This window comes from Dermochelys coriacea, chromosome 2 (assembly GCF_009764565.3).
Source record: "Dermochelys coriacea isolate rDerCor1 chromosome 2, rDerCor1.pri.v4, whole genome shotgun sequence".
Classification (NCBI taxonomy): Eukaryota; Metazoa; Chordata; order Testudines; family Dermochelyidae; genus Dermochelys; species Dermochelys coriacea.
Window position 1 is genome coordinate 90,212,641 of NC_050069.1, and position 24,907 is coordinate 90,237,547.

At 41.0% G+C, this 24,907-nt stretch overlaps 1 protein-coding gene across 8 annotated transcripts in view; it reads left to right on the top strand.

Moving 5' to 3' along the window:
- MTCL1 (microtubule crosslinking factor 1) overlaps positions 1 to 24,907 on the top strand; it is a 185,327-nt gene that overhangs the window by 156,241 nt on the left and 4,179 nt on the right. For all 8 annotated transcript variants that reach the window (XM_043508090.1, XM_038392755.2, XM_038392756.2 and 5 more), the window contains 4 exons: positions 3,644 to 3,898; positions 13,522 to 13,827; positions 16,782 to 16,813; positions 18,021 to 19,581. In XM_043508090.1, coding sequence (XP_043364025.1) covers positions 3,644 to 3,898; positions 13,522 to 13,827; positions 16,782 to 16,813; positions 18,021 to 19,581 — 2,154 coding nt within the window. The remainder of the gene's footprint in view (positions 1 to 3,643; positions 3,899 to 13,521; positions 13,828 to 16,781; positions 16,814 to 18,020; positions 19,582 to 24,907) is intronic.

The window sequence follows — 24,907 nt, forward strand, 5'->3', positions numbered from 1 at the left end:
CACAACATAACACGCTAGCTACAGCTATTGCATGTTGTGACATTATTCCCCCTACGTTCTAACGAAGTTGTAGGATTGAGATTGCACTCTAGCAGCCATCACCTAGGGCTTCTGTTGTAGGATGGGAAATCTGAAGATGTGTTAATGTCTCTTGAAGGGGACCTGTAAATATTGTGTCCTAAATGACCCCTTATTAGACTAAGAGGTAAGGAAACCACATGAAAGTTACTTCACCTGACTATTTAGGTTCCCTGGCTGTGTTGGCTGACGCTGGCTTTGCAGTAAAACCCTAACATGCATAATTCTGTGGTGTGACAGCTACCAAGTAAACCCAGCAGGAGCTAACAGCTAGCCCATAGTCTTCCAAGAGAGATCAAACAATAGTAAAAACATTCCTCCACCCCAGCCCCACTCCACCCCTGAACCCGGAAAAATCCCATTATACACAATGTCATATCCAGCACTAAAATGACTTTGCTGACCCTCGGTGGGCTGGCTGCAGTGGTAGCTGTGACTCTTCAATCTGATGTCTGCTGCAGCATCAAGTGGAACTGGAGCCATTTGGACACCCATTTGAGAGCTGTAACAAAAAAAAAGAAGCTTTTTCTTTGTTATTTACATTATGAGCTTGGAAATTGGCAGCATTTGCTACATCTTTCTCAGTAAATGAAGTGAGTACATTTTGAGCTAAATTTTGGAAAGCCTTTCCGGGCGTGCACCAGGATATGGCTGGGGGGAGGAAGAGAGCTACTCTTGAAGCTTTATGTCCACCTGAGTGGCTAAACTGCACTGGAAAATATGGCCAGTGATGCCTGTCTAAGATATAATGCCATCTAATACTCCCCCAGGAGCAGCATAGCTCTGCACCACCCAAGACTGGACAATGCCTAATATGCATGGTTGAGTACTATGTTTGCAGCTCACCTTTAGCCATCACTAGATATCGGGGTGAGTGAGGAGCTTATTCAAGGAAGACAAAAACTTGGAGAGAGAGAGAGAAATAAAAACAGTCGGCTGAGGGGCACAAGAACATGCTTGTAAATGTTCATTTCAGGTGTAAAGATGAATGGAACATCATTGCCGTCAGAACGATTATAGGGAGAGGGTGAGCTGGATTTAATCTACTCTATGTAGATGCTGTATTTCTAATGGACATGTTGCTCTGTTATCTTGATGATGTGAAAGAATCAGAAGCTTTTGAGGCTGACATGCTTGTGCTAAAATGAAATTAATGCATAGCACGTTTTTGCCTTTAGAAGTTTTCTGTAGTTCTTATTTATTTAGGGTGGTATTTTAAAAAGTGCTACTCCCCATATTTCCTATTTAGTTACTTGTTGCAGTGGTATCTGAGCAGTTCAAAATCATTAATGGATTTTATCCTTCCAACGCTTCTGTGTTAGGTAGATGTTATCCTCATTTTACAGACAGGAAATTGAGGCACCAGGTATATGATGTTGACTTGCCTACGGTCACCTAGGAATTCTATGGCAGAGTTGCATATTCATCCCAGATCTCCTGAGTCCAATTTCAGCACCCTATCTACCAGCTAGATCATCCTAACTTTCAGGGTATGTCTATGCAGGAGCTAGCAGGTGAAATTTCCAGCTCGAGGAGACATAGCTGCACTATCTCCAATTTAGCTAGCATGCTAAAAATAGACATGTACCTGTGGTCTCAGATGGGATCATACTCGGGGCGGCTAGTCCATTCCACCACTTGCACTGCCACCGCTATGAGTCTATATTTAGCATAATACCTCAATCAGAGAAAGCACAGGTATGTCTCTTTAAACTGAGAATTACGCCTTTCAGCTCCGGTGTAAACGTACCCTAACTCTGTCTAACTCTGGTCCCATTGAAGTCAATGGAAGTTTTATCATTGACCAATGAGAACAGAGTTAGACAAATGGTGAGGGCTTTTGAAATTCCAGCCTTATTGTTTTACTCTCTGTTTTTAGGAATCCTCTCTTAGAAGTTTGACATTTCTACTCTTTCTGTTTTAATTTTTTCATATTACTTTTTCTCCTGTGTTGAAGAGAGCTAAACCTGGCACCTGTGTTTCTGGTTGTTCATCAACAACTTCAGCTTATTGAGCCAAATGCTGCCAGTGCGATCCCTTTGTAGTCAGACCTCACTTCAGTAGGCTTTCACAAGTGTAAATGGGTGTAAGAAAAGACCCATTGTCTGGGCACAGTATCATCAGATGTTGTCAGCACAGGGCTAGAAATATTACAGTACTTGTTAGCTAACTGTTGCAGAGACAGTCTAGGCATTGGGACACATTGTTTATTGTGGACATTGCTAAGATTAGCTATTTGTTTTTATAATTTGATAGGTAACAGTGTGTCTGTTTTTTAAATAAGAGGATCATAGAAGTGAGAGGTAGAAGAGACCTATTAAGTTTATTTGTCACTCCCAGTACCCAGTGCAGGATTGTTCCCTAGAGCTCACAGTAGTACAGTTTTAAGTTACTCAAGGGATGGGGTTTTCACCATTCCCTTTGGGAAACTGTTTCATAGTCTTTAGGCATCACTGTTGGACAACTTGCCCTGAGATTCAGCATGAATTTCTTGTTGCTCAGAGAGGTATTTCGAACTGGACATATTTCCCAGGAATAAGCGTTTTAAAGCGTTGTCATCTTCTTTCGCAGAAGGTGCACTTTTCCCAACAGATAGGCCTCCTGTGTGTATTCAGAGTAACTGCTTCTTGCTTTAGAGACAAAAATGACTACTACTTTTTACTCTGGTTTGCCTGCAGATCCAAGGGAGAAGTGGCTGGATTGATTCTGGTTCACACATCATTGACAGAGTTGTTAATGAGGTTCCAGTTTCAGGGCCAAATTCTTCCCTTCCTTACATTTATACAAACCCAACAGAACGCAGTGGGCCAGATCCTCTGTTCCAGCTAAGCTGTCTTCAGCACAAACTGAAGGAAAGCAGGGGGAGGAAGTGTTAGGTAACATTTATGTTCCCATTGATCCTGGGGCAGAATGAAAATAAGACCCCAGTCCTAGTTTAAAGGCTGCTCAAGGGACCACTCCAAATGCCAGAGATTACTGAGGCCTGGGGATGCCCCAGCTACAGCCATTTGTCCTGATGCTTTCCCCTTCACCAGGAGCCATGAGTAAGGGTGGAATAAGAGCCTCTGTGTGTTACCTGAAGATTACTCTGTACAGATGGACTCCCAGGGAACAAATCCACTGGCTTTAGGGCTGCTTTGCACTGATGGAGCCATGCAAAGCAGCCCAAGCATTGCTGAGGACCGGCCCATTGTGCTTACACAGATATTGTGATGAAGTCAGAATTAGGCCCTGTATTATCTTTATTGCCAGTGATATGCACAAGCAAGAAAGAGCCAGTGTGACTCTCCAATCCCATGATGGGTTTGCAGAACTGGCATTTAGGAAAATTACCTTTTTTTGGTAAACTGAACAGACTGGATCTGGAAACTGTTAACATAAAAAACAAGGAGTCCTCAGAGTGCCATTATTTTCATTACCTTTCCTGAGCAAAACTGCATTTTAAGATTAGTGATAATTAGGGTGTGAAAACATTAACAGTATCACTTTAAAATGGCTTTCTTTGTCTAGCACAAGCTTTACCTGGGAAATTAGAATAACTAACAGCTTCTCATTTTACTGGCAGTTGGAAGAGAAGAATGAAAAAGCCCAGGGGGAAACTGTGTTGGCCACTGATTCAAAGGGAGCTTTTAAGAGGGAGAGAGAGGAGCACAAGAAATTGCTGGCTGACAGTCACAGCTTGGTGATGGACCTACGATGGCAACTCCAGCACAGTGAGAAGAATTGGAACAGGGAAAAGATGGAGCTTCAGGATAGATTGGACAGAGACCGGCGAGAGTGGGAGCGACAAAAGAAGGAATTGCTGAGGAGGATAGAACAGGTAAGAGGTCATTGGCTGATCAGATGACTAGCTGTATATGCTAATTGATACATATTATCTAAATTCAGATCACGACCAAAAAACTTTATTAAAAAACTGCACAGGAATAAGTTGGGTTCTTTGCCACATTAGTGTTTCTCATAATATGCAATGATAAAAATACAATGTGCGGGGAGTGAAACACAGTATCTTGCATGGATTATTAGCATCTGAGAAAGCAGTTTCAGGTTAATGGTCATTTCCTGACTCATTCTATTTACCCAACACATGCACAGTCACATTGATTGTCTCCGTCTGAAACCTTTTATGCATCTTTTTTTCATGTTGAAAATCTAAACCCGACAGTTAGGGTTAGTCTAGGGGGTTGCCACCCGTCCTGTTTTCAGCTTGTGTGTCCATGTGCCACTTGACAAGCCCTGACGTATGTCTTTTGTGATCTGGAAAGGAAGAGGCAGAGAAGGGGGCGGGGCCTGGGAAAGAGGCAGAGCAGGTGTGTGGTCTGGGGGTCCAGTTACCAGCCATTAGAAAGGTGGCAACCCTACGTTAGTCAAGGTTTGGCAGATCGTTCCCTGCCCAGAAAATCTGATCATCCATAATTCACCACCAAAGATGCAGCAGCTATGACAGTTCAGTCTCTATTTGAATTATTCTCTCTAGTAAAGTAATGCACATGATGATGCTGAAGAAGCCAGTCTGATAACAGCTAAGTTGCTTCAATAAGGCCAAATATTCAAATGCTGCTTCTGATACTGCTTATACACAGTTTTTGCCCATCCCATTTCTGTTGCACATTTGGCAATTGTACATCTAACTACTCAGTTTTCATGCCCAAATGCTCAGGAGACTCACTGATTTGAATGTTTGACATCAGGTAGACACAATGGCATTATTATTTGTCTGGAAAAAACACACAGACAGACTCACACCTGCAAGTTGAATAGGAAAAAGTTAAAACACAGTTTTTGGCTGACAGTTGTTATGATCAAAATTATGCATCAGAAGAACAGAAAACAATTGAAATTCTGAGTTTGCATTTTACCGGTTACTTTCTGTCCATGGGACATCGAAAGCTGCATTGCACCAGATTAGTGTGTGCTCTTTAGGCAGCAGTTACTCTTGGGTGATATACAAATTAGCTTTTCATGTTAAATTGATGAAAGTCTGGTGGTGTTCAGAACCAATTTATGAAAAGGGTACACTTTCTTTATTGCACTCTCCCACCTTAAGTGCTTCAGTGAGGTGCTAAAGACGACCCACTAGGCAACACATATTGTGGTTAAAGAGTACTCCTAATTTATTCCATGATGTTTGAACACAGAGAATTCAGGAAAAATCCTACACTATTGATAATTCTTTAAACCATCACTACGTGTGGGAGAAGACAAGGCTTCTAAAATGGGCTATCTGGGCAAGAGGAAAGGAGGGCAGACAGAGAGAGCTGGGCAGACAGAGGAAAACGTTTGAAATTGATTCAACCTCTCTCTCTTCATTTATAATAATAAAAAATAACATTCTGCATTTCTTTATTATCTTGTAGCCTAGGGTCTTTGAAGGTGCTTTGCAAACATTAATGAATTAAGCTGTACAACACCCTGTAATTTAGGTAAATATTATAATGTCTGTTTTTCAGATGTAGCAACTAAGGCACGGGACCTGCTAGTCCTGTGGCAGAATTGCTAATAGAAACTGCTTAACTCTTAGTTTTGTGGGGTGTTTTATCAGCTTAATCTTTGTATGGCATGACTGTACTGATGTTCTCCCATGGTGTCTAGAATGGCGTTCTAATGCAAAAACCTCTGATCTCCTTCCAAGGGTGTATTTGGTTCCCAAAACAGGAAGTTCATATGCTCTAATAAATTTGTTAGTCTCTAAGGTGCCACAAGTACTCCTTTTCTTTTTGCGAATACAGACTAACACGGCTGCTACTCTGATAGCTGTAAGAAAGTTTCCCTGTGTGTTAAAGGGACACAGATGCAAACATTTGTTGACAGATGCTTCGGTACCTGTTTGGATGTTTAGGTTGCTGTCCCTGTGAGGTTTGTTTTGTTTTGTTTTGTTTTGTTTTGTTTTGTAAGCAATATCGCCCTTGTGTCTGTTCAATACTCCGTGGGAATTTAACATGATTAGAAGCTGAAAATTAGTGGAGAAATAATTTTTAATGTTTCCTAGCCTTTAATTTTCTTTAAAACAGATGGAACCTATCTGTATCATCTTTAGTAGACTACTTACTAGCTCTCAACTCACCCTGGAACTGGTTCTTTTTGTTATTGCTCAGAAACAGAGTGAGAATTAGTTGTACATGTTGTGCAATAAAGTGTTTATTTGCAGTATCACTGATAGATTCCAGTTCCAGTCTCAAATCACTACAGAGGAACAGTAATACAGTAACTCCTCACTTAAAGTCGTCTCGATTAACATTGTTTCGTTGTTACATTGATGATCAATTAGGGAACATGCTCGTTTAAAGTTGTGCAATGCTCCCTTATAACGTCCTTTGGCAGCCGCCTGCTTTGTCCCCTGCTTGCAGGAAGAGCAGCCCGTTGGCGCTAACTGATGGGGGCTTGGAACCAGGGTGGGCCGGCAGCTCCCGCCCCCCCCCCATCAGCTCCCCATTCCCCTAAGTTCCCTGTGCAGCAGCCGCCCAGCAGGCTATCAATTGCTGGCAATTCAGCTGTCCCTCCCCCCACTGCCATGTGCTGCTCCTGCCTCTGCCTTGGAGCTGCTCCCTGAGCCTCCTGCTTGCTGTGTGTGTGGGGTGGGGAGGGGGGGCATTTTGAAAATATGGCTCTCTGCCCATATAAATTCACAAAGCCATCTATGTTTATGAGCAAGCATTTCCCTGTCTGACAGGAAACTACCAGAGATTTGCAGGCTTTTAGTTCAATATCCTTTCAGCTCTTAGTCATGCTCTGCTTTATATGGAAGCAATTAGCATATCTCTAACCCTTTCTTTACAGTGTTTTGCTCTGTACACTCAGTGTATGGGGAAAATACAACAGAATGTATGTTTGAAAATAGAATCTAGAAGATAACAAAATCATATTTGCCAAGTTTCAGACTCATGTTTTCTGCTTATCTGCCTTCGTAGTTCCTACATAATACACAAGAGAGAGAGAGAATCATACAAATTGTGAAATATTTTTTTTTGGATAGTTTATGGGAATAGTACTCAGACATAAAAAGCTTGGTGACCTAATTATTTTCACAGCTTTTAAATATTCTCTCTTCAACTTCATTGTCACTGTATTACCCTTTGGGAAATCATCCAGTATTATAATATCAAGCTTAATTTTGCCCTGATCACACCACCTAGCATTTAAAATTCTTAAATTAATTATGTTCAAAGTTGTTTTTCTTTGTAGGTATGAACAAGAGCATTTCATCCCTCTTCTCCCAGTGTGCATGTGTGTATACATACCAACATTTCAACTGTTGCCAACATTTCAAAAAAGTGACTGATGATTGTTTTGGTGCCAAAAGTTTTGGATTCCCAACCTGAGCCACCTTAAAGTAGAATGATTTTTAGATATTGAGGCTTTAGCACTTTCTGAAAATCAGGCCCCTTTAAAGTATCTCAGGTTAGACACCCAAAATCACTAGTCACTTTTGAAAATTTAGACTATTTCTAATTTCCACAGAACCACAGAAATATAGGACTGGAAGGAAGTTCAAGAGGTCATCTAGACCAATGTTTCTCAGCGACTAGTCCATGGACTGGCACCAGTCCCTGAAATCTCCCTGCCACAGTTTAAAGCAGCAAGCCAGTGCCTGGTATGAAAAAGGTTGAGAAACATTGATCCAGTCCATCCCCCCATGCTGAGTCAGTATTAAGTATACTTAGACCACCCCTGACTTTTGTCTAACCTGTTCTTAAAAACCTTCAATGATGGGGAATCTACAGCCTCCATTGGAAGCCTACTCCAGTGCTTAACTATACCTTACAGTCTGAAAGTTTTTTCTAATATCTAACTTGAATCTCCCTTGCTGCAAACTAAGCTGGTTACTTCTCCCTATCCTCAGTGGACATGGAGAACAATTGATCACGATCCTCTTTATGAAAATCTTTTATATATTTGAAGGCTCTTATATCCTCCTTCCACCTTCTTCTCAAGGCTACACATGCCCAGTGCTTTCAGCCTCTCCTCATAGGCCATGTTTTCCAAATCTCTTATCATTTTTGTTGCTCCCTTCTGGACTCACTCCAGTTTGTTCATATCTTGCTTAAACTATGGTGCCCAAAATTGGATACAGTACTCCAGCTGTGCTGAGTAGAGCCCAACAATTACTCTGTATTTTACATATGACGCCTGATAATACGCCTCAGAATGGCATTTGTTTTTTTTTTCAGACGCACTATGTTGTTGACTCGTATTCAATTTGTACTCCACAATACCCCCCACTCGATCCTTTTTCACAGTACTACTGCCTAGCCAGTCATTCCCCATTTTAAAGTTGTGCATTTGATTTTTCCTTCCCTACTTTGCACTTGTCTTTACTGATTGTCATCTTATCATTTATCTTCATTTCAATTGTTTAATATTTATAGACTAATCTAGTAAACCATATTGATTTGTCGTACAGCTCCAAAGATGGGTAGTATTAGAAAGGCATATGAAAATCATGTAGGGCTTGCAACTGGACATGTGTACAAGGAAAAGGAAAAAATATGTACTAACTATTTTTCCTTACAATTGAATCCCTAAGTTAGTTACTATAAATGAAGTCCTTTGAGATGTCCTATAAAATTACCCAAATCCTGAAGTTTTATTCAATTTTTATTCAGTTCTTACTCAAAGGTATTGGTTCATTACTAGATGGAAATAATAGAATTATCAATAAAAATGAAAAAAAGGTAAAAGTGTTCAATAAATTTTTCTGTTCTGTATTGGAGAAAAAACAGATGATGTCATATATATGCTGATGATAACACTGTCCATTCCACCAGTATCTAAAGAGGATGTTAAATGGCAATTACTAAAGTCAGATATTTTTAAATCAGCAGGTCTAGAAAACTTGCATCCAAGAGTTTTAAAAGAGATGGCTGAGGAGGTCACTGGACCATGAATGTTGATTTTCAATAAGTTGTGGAACACCAAGGAAGTTCCAGAAGACTGGAAGAGAGCTAATATTTTGCGAGTATTTAAAAAGGATAAATGAGATGACCTGGGTAATTATAGGACAGCCAGTCTGACATCATTCTTGGCAAGATAATAGAGTGGACTCAAATAATAAAGAATTAAAGGAGAATAACATAATTAATGCAAATCAACATGGATTAACGGAAAATAGATCCTGTCAAACTAACCTGTTATATATTTTTTATGAGATTACAAGTTTGGTTGATAAAGGGAATTGTCTGATGTAATATACTTAGACTTCTGTAGGGCATTTGATTTGATACCACCCAAAATTTTGATTTAAAAAACTAGATTTAGTTTAAATGTTAAAACTAATTTTAAAAAATTAACATAGCACAATTGAATAGATTGAAAGCTGTCTTAACTGTTAGGTCTCACAATGTAATTGCAAACAGGGAATCATCACTGAGTGGTGTGTTTCTAGCGGGGTCCCTATGATATTTAACATTTTTATCAATGACCTGGAAGAAATATAAAATCAGCAATGATAAAGATTGCAGATGACACAAAAATTGGGAGTGGTAAATAACAAAGAGGACAGATCATTGATTCAGAGCAATCTGGATCGCTTGGTAAGCTGGGTGCAAGCAAACACTATGTGTTTGACCCTCAGCCAGGTCAGTTCCAAGTCTCTCTCCCGCTGTGGTAGTCCATAAACAAAAGGAGGGGAATTAGCGCAAACAAACTGTCCATATGGGCGGGGAATGCTTCCCTCTCAGGGTGCATCTAAAGCAGGTCCTCCCTTCCCTCATGGGGACCTCATGGGGACCTTACAGAAGTTGCTGTCGCTCTGCTTTCCCTCAGCTCTGCTCTCAGGAGCTGCAAAGTCTGTTCTCTTCCCTGATCTGATCAGTTATGGCTAACTGTAAATCCAGGAAGAAAGAATGTAGGCCATACTTAGAGGATGTGAAACAGTATCCTGGAAAACAGTCACTCTGAAAAAGATTTGGGGGTCATGTTGGACAATAAGCTGAACACAAGATTCCAGTGAGACACTATGGCCAAAAGGGCTTTTGTGATCCTTGGATGCATAAACAAGGAAATCTTGAGTAGAAGTAGAGAAGATATTTTACCCCTATATTTGGCACTGGTGTGACTGCTGCTAGAATACTATGTCCAGTTCTGGTGCTCATAATTCAAGAAGGATGTTGACAAGTTGGAGAAGGTTCAGAGAAGAGGCACAAGAATGATTAAGGGATTAGAAAATATGCCTCCTAGTGATAGATTCAAGGAGCTCAATATGTTTAGTTTAACAACACTAAACTATGTTTAGTCAAACTGCAGGGTGGGGGCGTTGGTAGGAGAGCCTGGGCCCTCCCACTCCACTAAGCTCTGGCCCAGGGCCCTGTGAGGGCTATCAGTGATCTGATTGCCAGGGGTGCCTTAAGGGTGCCCTCCCTGAGCCTACCCCAGCCCTCCCGAGATTGTCCAAAGTTTCCTGTCTGTGGAGGCGGTGTGCAGAAGGTGCTCACTGCTTGGCACCTCCTTGTGGCCATGTGCGGCATGGTGGCTCCCTCTCTCTCAGGGCAGCAGCTGCCTCTTCTTGTGGCTTGACCCTCAGCCAGGTCAGTTCCAAGTCTCTCTCCCGCTGTGGTAGTCCATAAACAAAAGGAGGGGAATTAGCGCAAACAAACTGTCCATATGGGCGGGGAATGCTTCCCTCTCAGGGTGCATCTAAAGCAGGTCCTCCCTTCCCTCATGGGGACCTTACAGAAGTTGCTGTCGCTCTGCTTTCCCTCAGCTCTGCTCTCAGGAGCTGCAAAGTCTGCTCTCTTCCCTGATCTGCCCCCAAGTGAGTTGTTCTGCTTCCTTTTACCTCATCCTCCAGTCTATGCATCTCTTGCAATTGTGGTGGGGCTGACTGAGCCCAGACTTGCTCCTTAACCCTTTATTGCCCGGTGAGGGGTTTGTATACTCCATCATAGGGCTCTTCAGTCTAGCAGGTATAACACGATATTCAGACTGGAAATAAGGCATACATTAATAAGTGAGAGTAATTAATCATTGGAACAGTTTATCAAGTGTAATGGTAGATTCTCCATCACTGGCAATTTTTAAATCTAGATTGAATGTTTTTCTAAAACTTATGCTCTCGGAATTATATTGGGAAAGGCCAATATATTGGGAAAGGCCTGTGCTATACAGGAGGTCAGACTGGATGATCACAATGGTTCCTTCTGGTCTTGAAAACTATGAATAAGCAGAGCTCCCACTATTTCAATGAGAGTTTTACCTAAGTAAAAATTAAGAACCTTAGGATCTGATCCAGAAAGATTTTTGACATGACAGGCACTGTATGGAATTTCTGTATTCAGTCATCTCAAATTCACTCACTGAGCTCTAAAATTTCTCTGTTATTCACGTGTGCATTTAAAACTTGGTCATGTTCAAGTCCTCCATTGACTATTACATACTCTGTTCCTACCTGATTAATTCCACCTGTAGCTTACTGCCTCATGGACTTCCTGAAGAACCTTCTTATCCAAACCTTTTCAGTTTTAGCAGCAAACATGAGTTACTAGGACATTCCTGCTGGCATTCCTTGTTTTTGGAAATATCATTTTTAATTGTGTTATAATTACAACTGCAATGAAAGTTGCCTATGCTATTAACTTGAGAAAATGTTGTTAGTTCATCCATATTTGTGGCTCCACTCATTCCCCTTCCATTTTTGAGAAGTATAGAACTAGTCACTTCAATGGTTCTCATGTAAATATGCACCTTCTCTGAACATGCCTTGCAAGCCTAATTCCTTAACTAGCTGTTTGACAATCCTGTAGTGTGCTCACCTTGTGGTTTTTAGCCATGTTGTAGTTCCACATAGGTTTGAAAATCTAGCTCTAATCCTTTGTTAAAAGAAATTTTCAACCTCTAGATCTAGAGTTTACACTGGAGATTGCTAAAATGGGGCAGCCATTACATTATTGAGTCAGAAGACAATCATGATTGTTTTGGTGGAACTCCAGAACACTCCTGGAGCTTATAATTACATTTCTTTGGGATATGGTTGTGAGAGCAATTTAATTTCAGGGATAACTGTAACATTTAAGGACCTATGTTATGCAGGAGGTCAGATTACATGTTATACCAATCCCTTCTTGCCTTACACTCTATGTACTTATGATATTAACTCCAGACTTTGCCCTGGTCTACAGTACGACCTTATGTTGGTATAACTGCGTCACTCAGGGGTGTGGAAATGCTGGTGTAGACAGCACTAAGTCGATGAGATCTTCTCCCATCCACATAGCTACTGCCTCACAGAGAGGTGAAATACATATGATGATGGAGAAGCTCTTCCCTCAGCATAGGCAGCATCTTCACTAAGCGTTACAGTGGTGCAGCTACAACTGCAGCGCTGTCAATGTAGACAAGCTCTTTGCTTTGCTTTTTTTTTTAATTCAGATTTCAAATAATGGTTTGTTTGTTTTGTTTTGTTTGTTTTTAAAAGGGGCATTTAAAAACATGAAGGACAAGATTTCAGAATCTTGGGAACAGCTCCCTGTTTGGAGATGAACACATACTGTAGTGTTAATTTCGTCAGAGCCAAGCAGTGCTATGCTGAGGTCCGAACTGAAGGTACATCCACACTTCAAGCTGGAGGTATAATTTCCAGCTTGAGCAGATGTACCTTAAAAATGGCATGTAGCCATGGCGATGTGGGCAACAGAAGAGGCTAGCCGCCTCAAATGTGTTCCTAGCGACTCAGGTGGGATCGCAGTCAGGACAGCTAACCCCGTGCGCCTCCACGGCTACCCTGCTATTTTTAGCACACTAGCCCAATCAGAGCTAGTGCAGGTATGTCTACTGGAGCTGGAAATTACCTGTCCAGTTTGAAGTGTCAGTGTATCCTAAGACTACTTTCCTCTGAGTGCCATGTGTGGATTGCTTCCAAGGAAATTCCTGAGTTTCTTGGCTCCATGTCAGTCTTTGATTGCTGAAAACCTTTATTCTGTCTCCTGTGCTATTTGTTCTGTTCCAAATACTATTATGGTAATATAAAAAAAATTCTTTTGGTTTGATCACTTCAATAATTTCTGAATTTTGGCAAATAATGTAATTTTCACAATTAACCAATTAAAATTAGTAAATTCTAAATGTGTGGTTTGTGGAGAGCTTACTGCAAGCTGCAATGCAAAATCAAATACTGTTGAAAATGTACATGGATTTGGTGCTTGATGTGGATTTTCCTCCACTTTTTTTCTGGTCCCTTGCATTCAAGTGTCCTCTCGTGGTAACACGCTGCATTTTTCCTATTGTAGAATCCCTCATTCTCTGCATCGTACACTCAGTGAATAGTATTAACCTGTTCACTTCTCTTGAATATTTTGGAAGTTGTCAAGTCAAATGAAACTTCCCTGAGCTACAAAGCCCACAACAAAGGGCCAAAGTCTTAGAAGGCCAAGTTCTACAGAAAAGACACAGGTGTTGAGCTACTGGAAATAATCCCATGCTAACTCCAGTTTTAATTTGCTCTTTTTTCAGCTTCAAAAAGAAGTGAGCACACGAAAAGGAGACAGCGTTCTTTGTGACCAGAAGGAGAGTAACCTTCGTCCACTTTCAACCCAGGGAAACCTTCATGTGCCTCATCCAATGGGGACAAGGTCCTATTCTGATTCAGATGCCATACAGTTTGACGATCAGTCGCTGTCGAAGCTGAAGGAAAGTGATAGATGCACTGCCACAGAAAACCTCTTTCTTGATTCACTGTCTCTTGATTCTCCTGATGAATCTGATGAGCCTCGGCCTCAGAGATTGGAACGGGAGAAGTTCTTGACTTGCTTAACTGAAGTATGTTTGTTTTTTCCTGTCATATTTACAATTATACTGTAATCAATATAGCTGTCATGCTATGTGAAGGGGGAAGCTTTATTAGACACTGCTTGTAGTAATTTGGTGGTGAGTTTGATTGAATTTTAATGTTGCCCCTTGTTATGAGCTGACTGGATTGGTGTAGGTCACTGGAGATAATTGGAGGTTAGTCAGGCCAGTCTAAAGAAACCAGAAGGTCCGTAAGAATGTCCTGTTCTTTGGGCCATGGGAATGAGTTGATGAGTTAGAAATGGATCATTGTTTACTTTTGATTATGCAATGAATTACAAGGATTTAAAGCTCTTCCTGTTTTAAAAGGGACAGGAGCTCTATTTTGACAGGTGCTCACGTCAAACAATTTCATTGTCAAAAATCATCTTAAAGTGCCACTAAACATCAGTAAAACAGTAAGTGCTATAGAGAGGTAACGTTGATTGTTTAGAAAGGATATGAAGGAGTCCTAAGTAATTTTGATCTTTCAAAGTCACTTGCTCTGATACCTCAGCATAACATTCAGGGAGATCCAGAATCTCATAACAAAGGGCAATGAGGAGGGAAATGATCAGGACACAAAGGGTGAAATCCAGGCCTCACTGAAGATGGTAGCAAAACTCCAGTTGACTTCAGTAGACCCAGGATTTGACCTAATGAGATTACCTTATAGCAGGCCAGGGTAACATCCCATTAGCCTCCATGGTTTTCATCAGAAACAATGGGTTCTAGTTACTTTAGGCTGACACAAACCTGCATGCAAAACTACATATTACATTGGTGATAGCTAGGAAACTGTCAGGTGCCACAACACCTGCAGTTGTGCAGTTTACTATCTCATTTGAAACTACAAATACATCAAAGCATCAAAGAATTAAAATCTTCCTTTTTAGTCTCTTTTTGCATGTTAATTTATATTACAAAACAAATATGCAACAGATCTTGAAAAGACAGGTGCATCATCAACAACAGCTTCTGTATTGTTTGCCGTTTTCAAATTGCAGGTTTTGTGACGGACAACTTTCTGCATTCCTGAAAACTCAGATTTGTGTACATAGGTCAGGCGGTTAGACATCTGAATACTGTTTTCAGCATGTAAATGCTATTTTGTGTACAAATTGTAGCTAACAGTGAACAGAAACTTTCACATCCAAAAATGCAGGCACATATAGACTGCTTTTGCAATTTGGTCATTCAGGAAACATGTTTGTTAGGCAAGTCAAACCATGAGTCCCCTCATCATGTAACTTCAGTTGGGTTTTTTAAGCTTGTGTAAAATTGTGCCAAACCATTTGTTAAAAAATGTAAAGATATTCAAGATGTGATCTCATGCCAGCAATTCAATTGTTGCTTAACAGATCGTAGGAGAATCAGGCTGGTTGGAAGAAACAGGAAGAAGGATAAATGATTTAGGAAATATAAGAATATTTTTCTGAAATTTTAAATGCTTGTGTGTGTGTGTATGTGTGGGAAGGTGCACATGTACACACATACAGTATTTAATTTTCCTCGGTGGGGAAAAATGTAACTATATAGCTGTTGTGGTGGGGTTCCCTGTTTATTTTCTCTAAGTGGCTCATTTCATATGTGCTCAGATTACAAGCAAAAGAATATTTTTTCCTATTTCCAGTTCTGTAACCTCAGCACTCAGTTCTGCGAATCAAGTGCTTTTGGATCCCAGTCCCCATTTTCGCACATTGCTGCCATTAATAAAAGTTCTGCACGTGAAATTAGGCCCTCAGTGACTTTTGTGCAGCCTCCTTGTCTTCAAATTATGCTTTAGTGAAACTTATACAAACTCATTTTCTTCAGCAGATTTCCTCAGGTGTAGCTGATTGGAGCTTAATAAACAGCTCTGTTGTTCATGCACACACAAAAAAGGAATCCATATGACACTCTCTCTCTCTCTCTCTCTCTCTCTCTCTCTCTCTCAGCTGCATTTGCTTTGCAGTACTAACAGCAATAAAAGTCAGTAAAAACTTAGGGCCTGATTCTCCATTCCTTGACCCCAGTGTAAGTGAATGGAGAATCAGGCACGTAGTCCTCAGATACAACTGAGGATACATACAGGAATCAGATTTGTTGAATCAAAGAGTGCTGTTTTTTGATGAGTCACTTTTAGGAGTAGTATTGTTCTTGGAAAAGTCCTTGTTTTCATGGGGTCAAATTAAAGCCGATAATACTAAAAGTTTTTTGTTACTGAACTTGTACATTTTTGTTACCTAGCTTGTATTTTGTATATTTGATTAGAAATCTAAATCGTTAAAACAATAGCTCTAGACCAACTGCATCAGGAAAGTATGAGTTTAAAAAAGCTGATTATGGGAATTGTCACTAGGGAATAATTGTTGTAACAGCAATTAATCCTGTGAGCTATCTGTAGGTATCTCCTTATGAAACGAGAAATAGTCTTCCCATGTATTTAATATAACTAGTTTAATGAGTTTGAACTGGTACCATTTGTCAGTGTCTAGAGAATTTATAATAAAATCTTATGTCAAAGGATTACATTTTTGTCTCTTATCTCAGCAAAGCTAGGTCTCTGATATAAAACAGATAAGATTCGAAGAGCAAAGTCACTCATGCAGATGTGATCTAGAACTTGAATTTTTAATTGTGGAGAGAGATCATTGAAAGCTCATTGTTCTTTGTGATAACTTGGACTATAAAAATTCAAGAATGCTTTAGGTTTGGGATATAATCTCTGGTATGAGTGATCCTATTGATTCTACTGGGAATGCCAGCATTCATACATGTATATTAAAGAAAGAATATCCATACAAATACCCTATTCAGGAAGAAGTCTGTCATTTTGAAAAAGGATTTTCAAGAACTTGAGGAATTACCCAGAGACAAATGACAAAATGCCCCACAGGTGCAAAATACTGCTATTATGTGTTCTGTAAAGGTTCAGAAATAACTGGTGGTTGTTTTTTTTCCAGGAAGAAGAAATGCACAAGGGAAATCTTCAAAGGTGAGTAAAGCTGACAGGAAAAGCACCAAACATCTAGCTGATGACATTTTGGGCTTTGCCGCCAGCCCTGAACAAGGGTAGTATATAGTTTTGCTGCCTCTGAACCAGATCAGTGTATTTACTCAGAAATTAATTTGTCTCAGTATGGTCCTACTCTTTCTTGACTAAATAAATTGGTCCAAATTAAGCCCTGGTGTAAGTAGATTTACCTCTGAAGTTAGCGGAGCTGCAGCATACGCCAAATTGAATCTGGCCCTAGTCTTGATTAAAAATTCACAACAGATTTTTTTAACATTATATAAATGTTAAACTATAACATTGCTGTATAAATCTCATCACTTTTTAAAATCCTGGGTGGCTCATCTAAACAATAATGAGTTTGTTTGCTCATTGGGCTTGCATAGATAATTATGGTGATTCACATTTTTATATAGTCCCTTTTCTCTAGAACAGTCATTTTCAACCTTTTTTCATTTGTGGACTCCTAAAAAATTTCAAATGGAGGTGCCAGACCCTTTTGGAAATCCTATACATATTCTGCAGATCCACAGGGGCCCATGGTCCACAGGTTGAAAACCACTGATCTAGAAAGATTCCAGTGTTTTACAATATTCCTTACAGTCAAGCAATAGGAAGATTCAATTAGATGCTTTTAATTGTATAAACTAACAAACTTTATGGAAACCCAAGAATTCTTTGAAATTTCTCATAGTTTCTCTAGCCACTCAGTTTCTCTTTTGTTCAGTTGCAGCATAAGGTGAACTCACCAAACTAGTTAAATATAACCACCTCTAGGCCTGATCCCACAAGGTGCCACACACTAGCTGTGAAGTGTTTGCAACCTCAGCTGCCTGTGAGGGCTCACTGGCTTCACTTAAAGTTAAGGATACTCAGCACCTCTCTTTGTACTTTTCTGCTATTTGCAGCCTTAAAAATGTGTGTCATAGTGTTGTAAAGATACATTTTTCATGGATAATATATATTGAAAACCTGTTCTAAAGCTGCATATTTTAAACCTCTACCAAGCAATAGTCCTTGAGAAAATGTTTGCATTATGCAGCAATTCAAAAAGCAATAAAGAGAACTTCTAAAAAACAGATTTTGAATGTGAGCTGGTGATATGGATTAATTTTCCCTCTGATTTAAAGCAGAAATATTTCTATAAGGGTTTTCAATTATTTAATTTATGTTTTGTTTTTTTTCCTAGGGCAGTGTCTGTTTCCTCCATGTCAGAATTCCAGCGTTTGATGGATATTTCTCCATTCCTTCCTGAAAAGACTTTGCCTTCATCTAGTAGTAAGGAGGATATAACACCTCCTCTGTCCCCTGATGATCTGAAATACATTGAAGAGTTCAACAAAAACTGGGATTATAGTAACACCAGGATCCATAGTGGGGTTACAGAAAAGCCTGCAGAAGCCTGGTCAGAAAGGACAGAGATTAGGAAAGTAAGAAGTGATTCAACTTCAGATCCATTCCAAGCATCATCATGGTACCTTACCACCAGTGTTACTATGACAACCAATACCATGACCAGCCCAGAGCCCTGCCAGAAGCAGCCACTGAGGAGTCACGTTGTAACAGAAAAAATGGGGGTCAAGGTCTTTCACAGTCCACCAATTATCCGTAGGCTTGATAACTCAGCGATAGCCGGTAATGGAGGGAAAAAACAGGTTGAGCCTGACTTTTTGTTTTCTGTGACCAAAGCTAAAGGGAGTGTGGGTGAGACAAAAGGTGCTTCCTCAGATGTGTTTGGGAGATGGTCTTGTGATCTCACCAAACACCATAAAGATTTTTTGGAAAGTGGTCTTCATCCTATTGAGCATCCTATTTGCACTGCTGTGGGTTTTGCCTCGTCCTTGCAAACCTTGGAGCTGTCCAAGAACATGAGTGACGATATGAAGGAAGTAGCTTACTCTGTCAGAAATGCAATACGTTCTAACTCTAATTCGGCAGAGCCTCAGTTTAAGGATATAGCTTGTCAAACCAATGGTATAAGAACTACAGGGACACAGACCACCCAGACGATCAGTGTTGGCTTGCAGACAGAAACCTTGCGCAGCATCACCAGCAGTCCACACAAGTGTCTGACACCAAAGGGGGGCTCCACACCAATCTCATCACCATCAAGAAGTTTAAGGAGCAGGCAGGTAGCCCCTGCCATCGAAAAGGTCCAGGCCAAGTTTGAACGCACGTGCTGTTCTCCCAAATATGGTTCTCCAAAATTACAAAGGAAAATCCTTCCAAAAACAGATCAGCCAAATAACCGGACTTTACCAGGAATGCCTCAGAAAGGATTCAGTGAGTCTGCTTGGGCTAGATCAACTACTACAAGGGAGAGCCCAGTTCATACCACCATCAATGATGGCCTCTCCAGTTTGTTCAATATTATTGACCATACCCCTGTTGTTCAAGAGACTCTTCAAAAATGCGCCAGGTCTAGCAGCCGATCTAGGTCAGCAGAACCCAGATCAGAACTGGGGCCCATGCAGGAAATGTGTACAAGTGCCCGTGGCCGGTCACCCAGTCCTCTCCGTTTGGGCGCAGAGATGGAAAAGGAAGAAGAGTCTGAGGCGACAAGTATCAAACAGGATTTATCTGCTCCTCCAGTGTATTCGCTTACAGAAAATGCTGCCAGGATCTTGAATAAGAAACTTTTGGAGCATACCTTAAAGGAAGAGAAAAGGTTAGCTTCATGCAGCCCACCGAGTCTTAGCAATGACAACAGCACAGGAGAAATAGTCAAAGTAGAACCAGGGTCCATTGAGGTAATGAGTTTTTTTTCCCTTCTATAATTAATTATTCTTTTCTTTCAGGAAATATCTTATTAGTTCTTTTATTAGTAATTGTTATTATAATTAATTTATTATTATTTTATTTGTATTGTGGTATCTCCTGTAAGCCTCAGTTGCGGACCTGTTGTGCTAGGCATTGTACAAACACATAATAAAAATGTGGTCCCTACCCCAAAAAGTTTACAGTCTAAGTAGATTATGTTTTAAAATATTACTTAAGTAAACGTATGCTTTAAAGAATAAAGCTGACATATGCTAGTGGCTTTCCCCAGAATACTAGGAGTAAGAGTTACCTATCACATTGGAAAATACAGATGTGCTAGGCCCAGCAGATTTTGAGGGAATGTTAATATTATCTTGGAAGAAAGGGTAATTAAATTTCTGTTCAAGAATGGGTAATTGGTTTTAGCAAGTCAGACGAAGAGAATAGTACATAAATTTGATTTCCCTCCCTCTCCTTCCCACAGGAGTGACTTTACTGTAACTTTTGTGGATATCTCTGAATAAACTTGGCTCTGCTGTGTAGATTCTGTATGTATATGTAAGTCATTAAATTACACAAAGCTTGGAAATCAAGTACTGCAGCCTTGCAAAATTATCGTGAAAATTGATTGGTCAAAACATAAACCTACCATGACAGTGAAGAAATACCTATTGCTATTTTACTCAGTGGTCTAAAAAATGTACCATTCATAATGTATCCCAGCAGATATGCATAAACATCATGGGTCAGATCTCCAGCTACAGCCAAGGGAAGTGTACAACACAGATCAGGGTGGTGTGCAAAGACAGACTAAAACTCAATTATTAACTATTATCTAACATCCCTTGCCACTTTGGGTTCTAACCTGGGTACAACACTGTCATGTTGGTCAGTGGTCTTCTAGTGATGGATAAAAACCAGTGGTCAAAATTCTCTGCCTCACTCTGGCCCCTTTATGTCATTCCAATAGCCAGCGCTCCTCTGCATTTCCAGCTTCTGGAATGCCTTCTTGGGATCATAGGCAGCTGGGTGCAATTTAGAGATGCTCTGTGTCTAGTCTAAGTGCTGCAGAGGGCTGAACCAGTAGCTGAACTGACCCCTTGCCAACCCCAGGGATTAGGGAGTTGCAAATGTGGCATGATGCTCTGGTGGAGTGGAGGATCTATTCCCAGGTCTCCATGCTGCTACTACTAGATTTCTCAGCTGCCTTCTACTCAATGGATCGTGAGATCGTGTTGACATTCTTGCGGTGCCTGGTGAGTCCTGCCCTTAGGTGGCTTCATTCCTTTCTGTTAGAGAGTACCAACAAGGCAGTATTGCATATTTGCTCTTCTGTCCCAAAGGTTTCTCTCTTGGGTTACATCAGGTGTCCCTGCTGTCATCCCTCTAGTTCAATGTGTATGTGAGACGATTAGCAGAATTAGTGAGGAGATACTGGGAGAAGTGTGTTCAGTTTGCATCCAGTTCTATACCTTTATCTTGTCCAGCCTGAGGTGTGTGTGTTTGAGTGACTTCCTCAGTGTCTGTCTGAGTCTGAGGTATGCATGAGAACTAGCTGGCCAAGACTCAGTTTAGATAAAATGAGATGATTATGGTGGGTTAGGGGAATCAACCGGAGAATTCAACTGAAATTTCGTTGCCCTCCTACTCCTGCCTTATTATGGCTGTTTGTCTACCTTTGTCGACAAAATTCTGTTAGATTAGGTTAGATTCCTGGCTACCATCAAATAGCAGCAGACAAATAGCTGTGGTCAGGGGGTTGTGACCTTTCCTCCTGGACTTGGACTTTGCTTCCATGATTATCACCTTTAGCTAGGACTGCTGGAATGTGGTCTACAAGAGCCACATCCATTTAGAAGTGGAAACTGGTTCAGTGGCCCCACTGTTAGGTGGAGTATCTCACCTCTGAGCATGTGACACCAGTGTTCTGGGACCTGCACTGACTGTTTCTTGGTTTCTGGGTGAAGTTTAAAGTGCTGATGTTGACCTGTTAAAATCCTAATGGCCTGGGTCTTACCTACCTGAGACAGTGTGTCCTATCTCCTGTGGCCTCTCTCAGATCAGTGAAAGTGCTCAAGCTAGAGGTCCCCTGGGTATATAAGAGAGGGAGCAGCTAGCAGGGTACTCATCATCAGGGCCCCTCTATTTTGGAATTCACTCCTCTCCATGGCCCCAAATAGCACAAATTTGTTGACTTTCAGGGCATGCCATAATGCCCATTCTTCTAAACAGGCATTTAGAGCGGGATGGGGGAGGTGCTGGGGAGCTGAGTGGTGGGAGATTTTGTCCTGCAATTTTTCTTTCTGTGACTGGTTGTTTTAAATGAGTGAAGTTTGCTCTTGTTTTGTTTTTAATAGTTATTGCACATATTTTCAATTGACAGCAGAGCATCTACATCTTTCATGTCAGTGCCCTTTATGTTTAAATTGAAATAAGTGAGAGAGAGAGAGAGAGAGAGAGAGAGAGAGAGAGAGAGAGAGAGAGAGAGACCTGCATACAATTTTTGCAATATCTGTAAACATTGATGGTGGAAGTGTGGTTTGTGCACATACCTCAAAATAAACAAGAGTGGAGAAAGCAGCTTTGCTGTCTTGGACTATCTTGGCTGTTTATATATTTTCTGGGTTATTTGAAAACCAGAAGTATAGCTGATGAATTACTGTTCCCATATTATTTCATTTGTAAAAATATGCATTGTACTCTCATAGCTTCACCTCAGCTTTGTCTTCAAGTTATCATTGAAAACTCTGGAATTCCATGTGTACCTTTGAAATGTCACAACAAATTTCCAGTATATAAAAGCTGAAGTTGTGCCACGTCACCACAAATTGCTGTTGGCAAAACTAACTAACTTCAAAACATGGACATGGTGTGTGATGATAGCCGTACCTGATGCGATTTATCAGATAGTCACAATGCTCATGGCAGATGACTGCAGCTCTTTGAAAATTCTCAACACCAAAATTATGCCCATTGACTTGACTCGTAGGATGTCAGGCCTCAGAGCCATTCTGGGGGCTATGCCCCTTTTAAGAGCTAGATTGTGTCATTTACAGCAGAGCGCTGTGCAGGGAGTGGTGCAGAATTACATTGTCCCAGGGGAAGGGGGGTACCAGAGAGACACTGCCTCAGGCAGGTACAATTTCTTCTGGGGCTTCCCCACATGCAGGAGATTGCACAATGTATTCCATCTGCTCCCTCAGTGCACCAGCCTGATGAGGAGCAGAGGATGTGAGGCCGTGGACTGCCTCTTTCCCACCCTTCTATACCCTCTGTTGAGCATCTTTTTCTCCAGGGAAGTGTTAGAAGGAAGCAGCCCCTGTGCTTCCCAGAATGCAGGGACTGGGGGAGTGCATGGGAGGCTCTCGCACAGCCACACACAGAGAAGGCCCACTCATGGTCTGGCACTGAGTAAATGTTTGGTTTTGACAGGTGATTAGGTGGTAGCTGCACAGGTTACAGGCATAGCGTCCCATCCCCTCCCAGGAACGTGTGCTGTTCCCCTGAAGGGGTAACGTTGTGAACTTCACTCAGATGTGTTAATTTTCCAAAATGGGGTGGGGTTTTAGAGACGTGTTTGTGGAATGTTGATTTGTTGTTGGAAATGAAGCTGTAAATATGTTTAGGATCTGAATATGCCTCGGGTTACTTATGGATTACACTGTCCACATATGTCGGAGCCTCACCTAGAAGGCATGCTATGCTGAGTGAAATGCCACGTCAGTGCTGCTGCTGCCACCACCTCACTGTGCAGGATTTTTGCGGTGTCTCTTCTTTACTTACCTATTTCCAGCCAATAGAAGTGACCATTACACCAAAGAAAACATTCCCTTCTTTGTAGTCATGGCATGATACATTAATTACTCCTAGGGACATTCTGTACCAAAAAAATAAAAATTCTGTGCACAATATTTTAAAATTATGCAAAATTATGCAAACAATACAGACGCACACAAAAATTCCCCCAAGATTAGAGAGTTAAAGAAACCCCTATGACAACCCAGTCCCTGTTTCTCTGCCTGATGCTTGGTCCCAGGCTTGCATGGACTTTTCTGCGTGCTGCTGTCTGCTTCCCTCAGGGTGTGCTGGGAATTGCAGCTGCCGGGAACCCTCTATCTCCCCCCACCCCACCCCAGCAGTGTCTTCTATGTGTGAGCTGGGCTCTGTTGGGTCCAGCGGTCCCTGGTGGCGACCAGCAGCACTGCAGCCCATTTCTGTGGGAGAAAGGAAATTCTGCGTGCACAATGTTAATTTCTGCAAAATTCGGCATTGCACTGTGGTGCAGAATTTCCCCAGAACTAATTAATGACTTTAAAACCTGCATGGAACACCAGTTGGCAGCTTTTTTCTTTGAACTTCTGGATGTTCCAGTTATTTCCTTTTACATTTCTGCTGAAACTACAGAATTTATTTTCAATATCTAGATACACACAATGGTAATAGCTCTGTTTGCATTCTAACTTGCTCAGAGCTGCTTACAAGCAAATTCATATCCACCAGATTTGGCCTACCAGTGCCTTATCCTGCTAATTCACTAAACCACTATGGTAGTAGGCAATCGTGGGCTTTATAAACATTGCCATTGATAACTTTAGTAGGCTAGACACAAAAAAGTGACAAGAAGATTCCTTTTCTGAGCCTGGCAGGTACTTAAAGCATTACATAAGTTACACTATCATACTGAAGTGGCTGAAGAAGAGAATGCGCTCCTGGAAGGCATATCCAGCAAGAAACCTAGTCTCTCCACTCTGTTCTTAATGGCTAACGTACTCAGCTGAACCACTCAGGAACTGGGAGGAGGGAAGATGGTGTCAGAGTAAAGTGCTTTTTCTTCAGCTGAGCCTCCCTTTTACTGTCATTGTTAAATGGACTAAGAAGGAAGGGTGAAGCAAATATCTATCAAAGGCTTATATGGCTTCAGAGTAACATAAAACATCAGTGGGTTTTTCTTTGTTATGAATTTACAGATATTCTTTCACTTAAAATCAAACAAAGGAAAAAACAACCGTGCCGTATTCCTCCTTCATGGTAACATTGTTTTCTCTGACCTAAATATGAATTGGCAAAGGATAGCATATATCTTTCTCTACTTAGAAGGAATACTTGAATTCTTTAATGCTATGTCCATTTCTAACACAGTGCAAAGTTGGTTGGTTTGTTCTCTAAATTTGATTGTTAGTGTCTTTTCTCTTAGCCTTCCCATGAAATCTGGTAACATGATATGAACAGGTAGTGACTTCTGCAGGGCCGACTCTAGGCACCAGCAAACCAAGCACATGCTTGGGGTGGCACTTTTCAAGGGGTGGCACTCTGGCC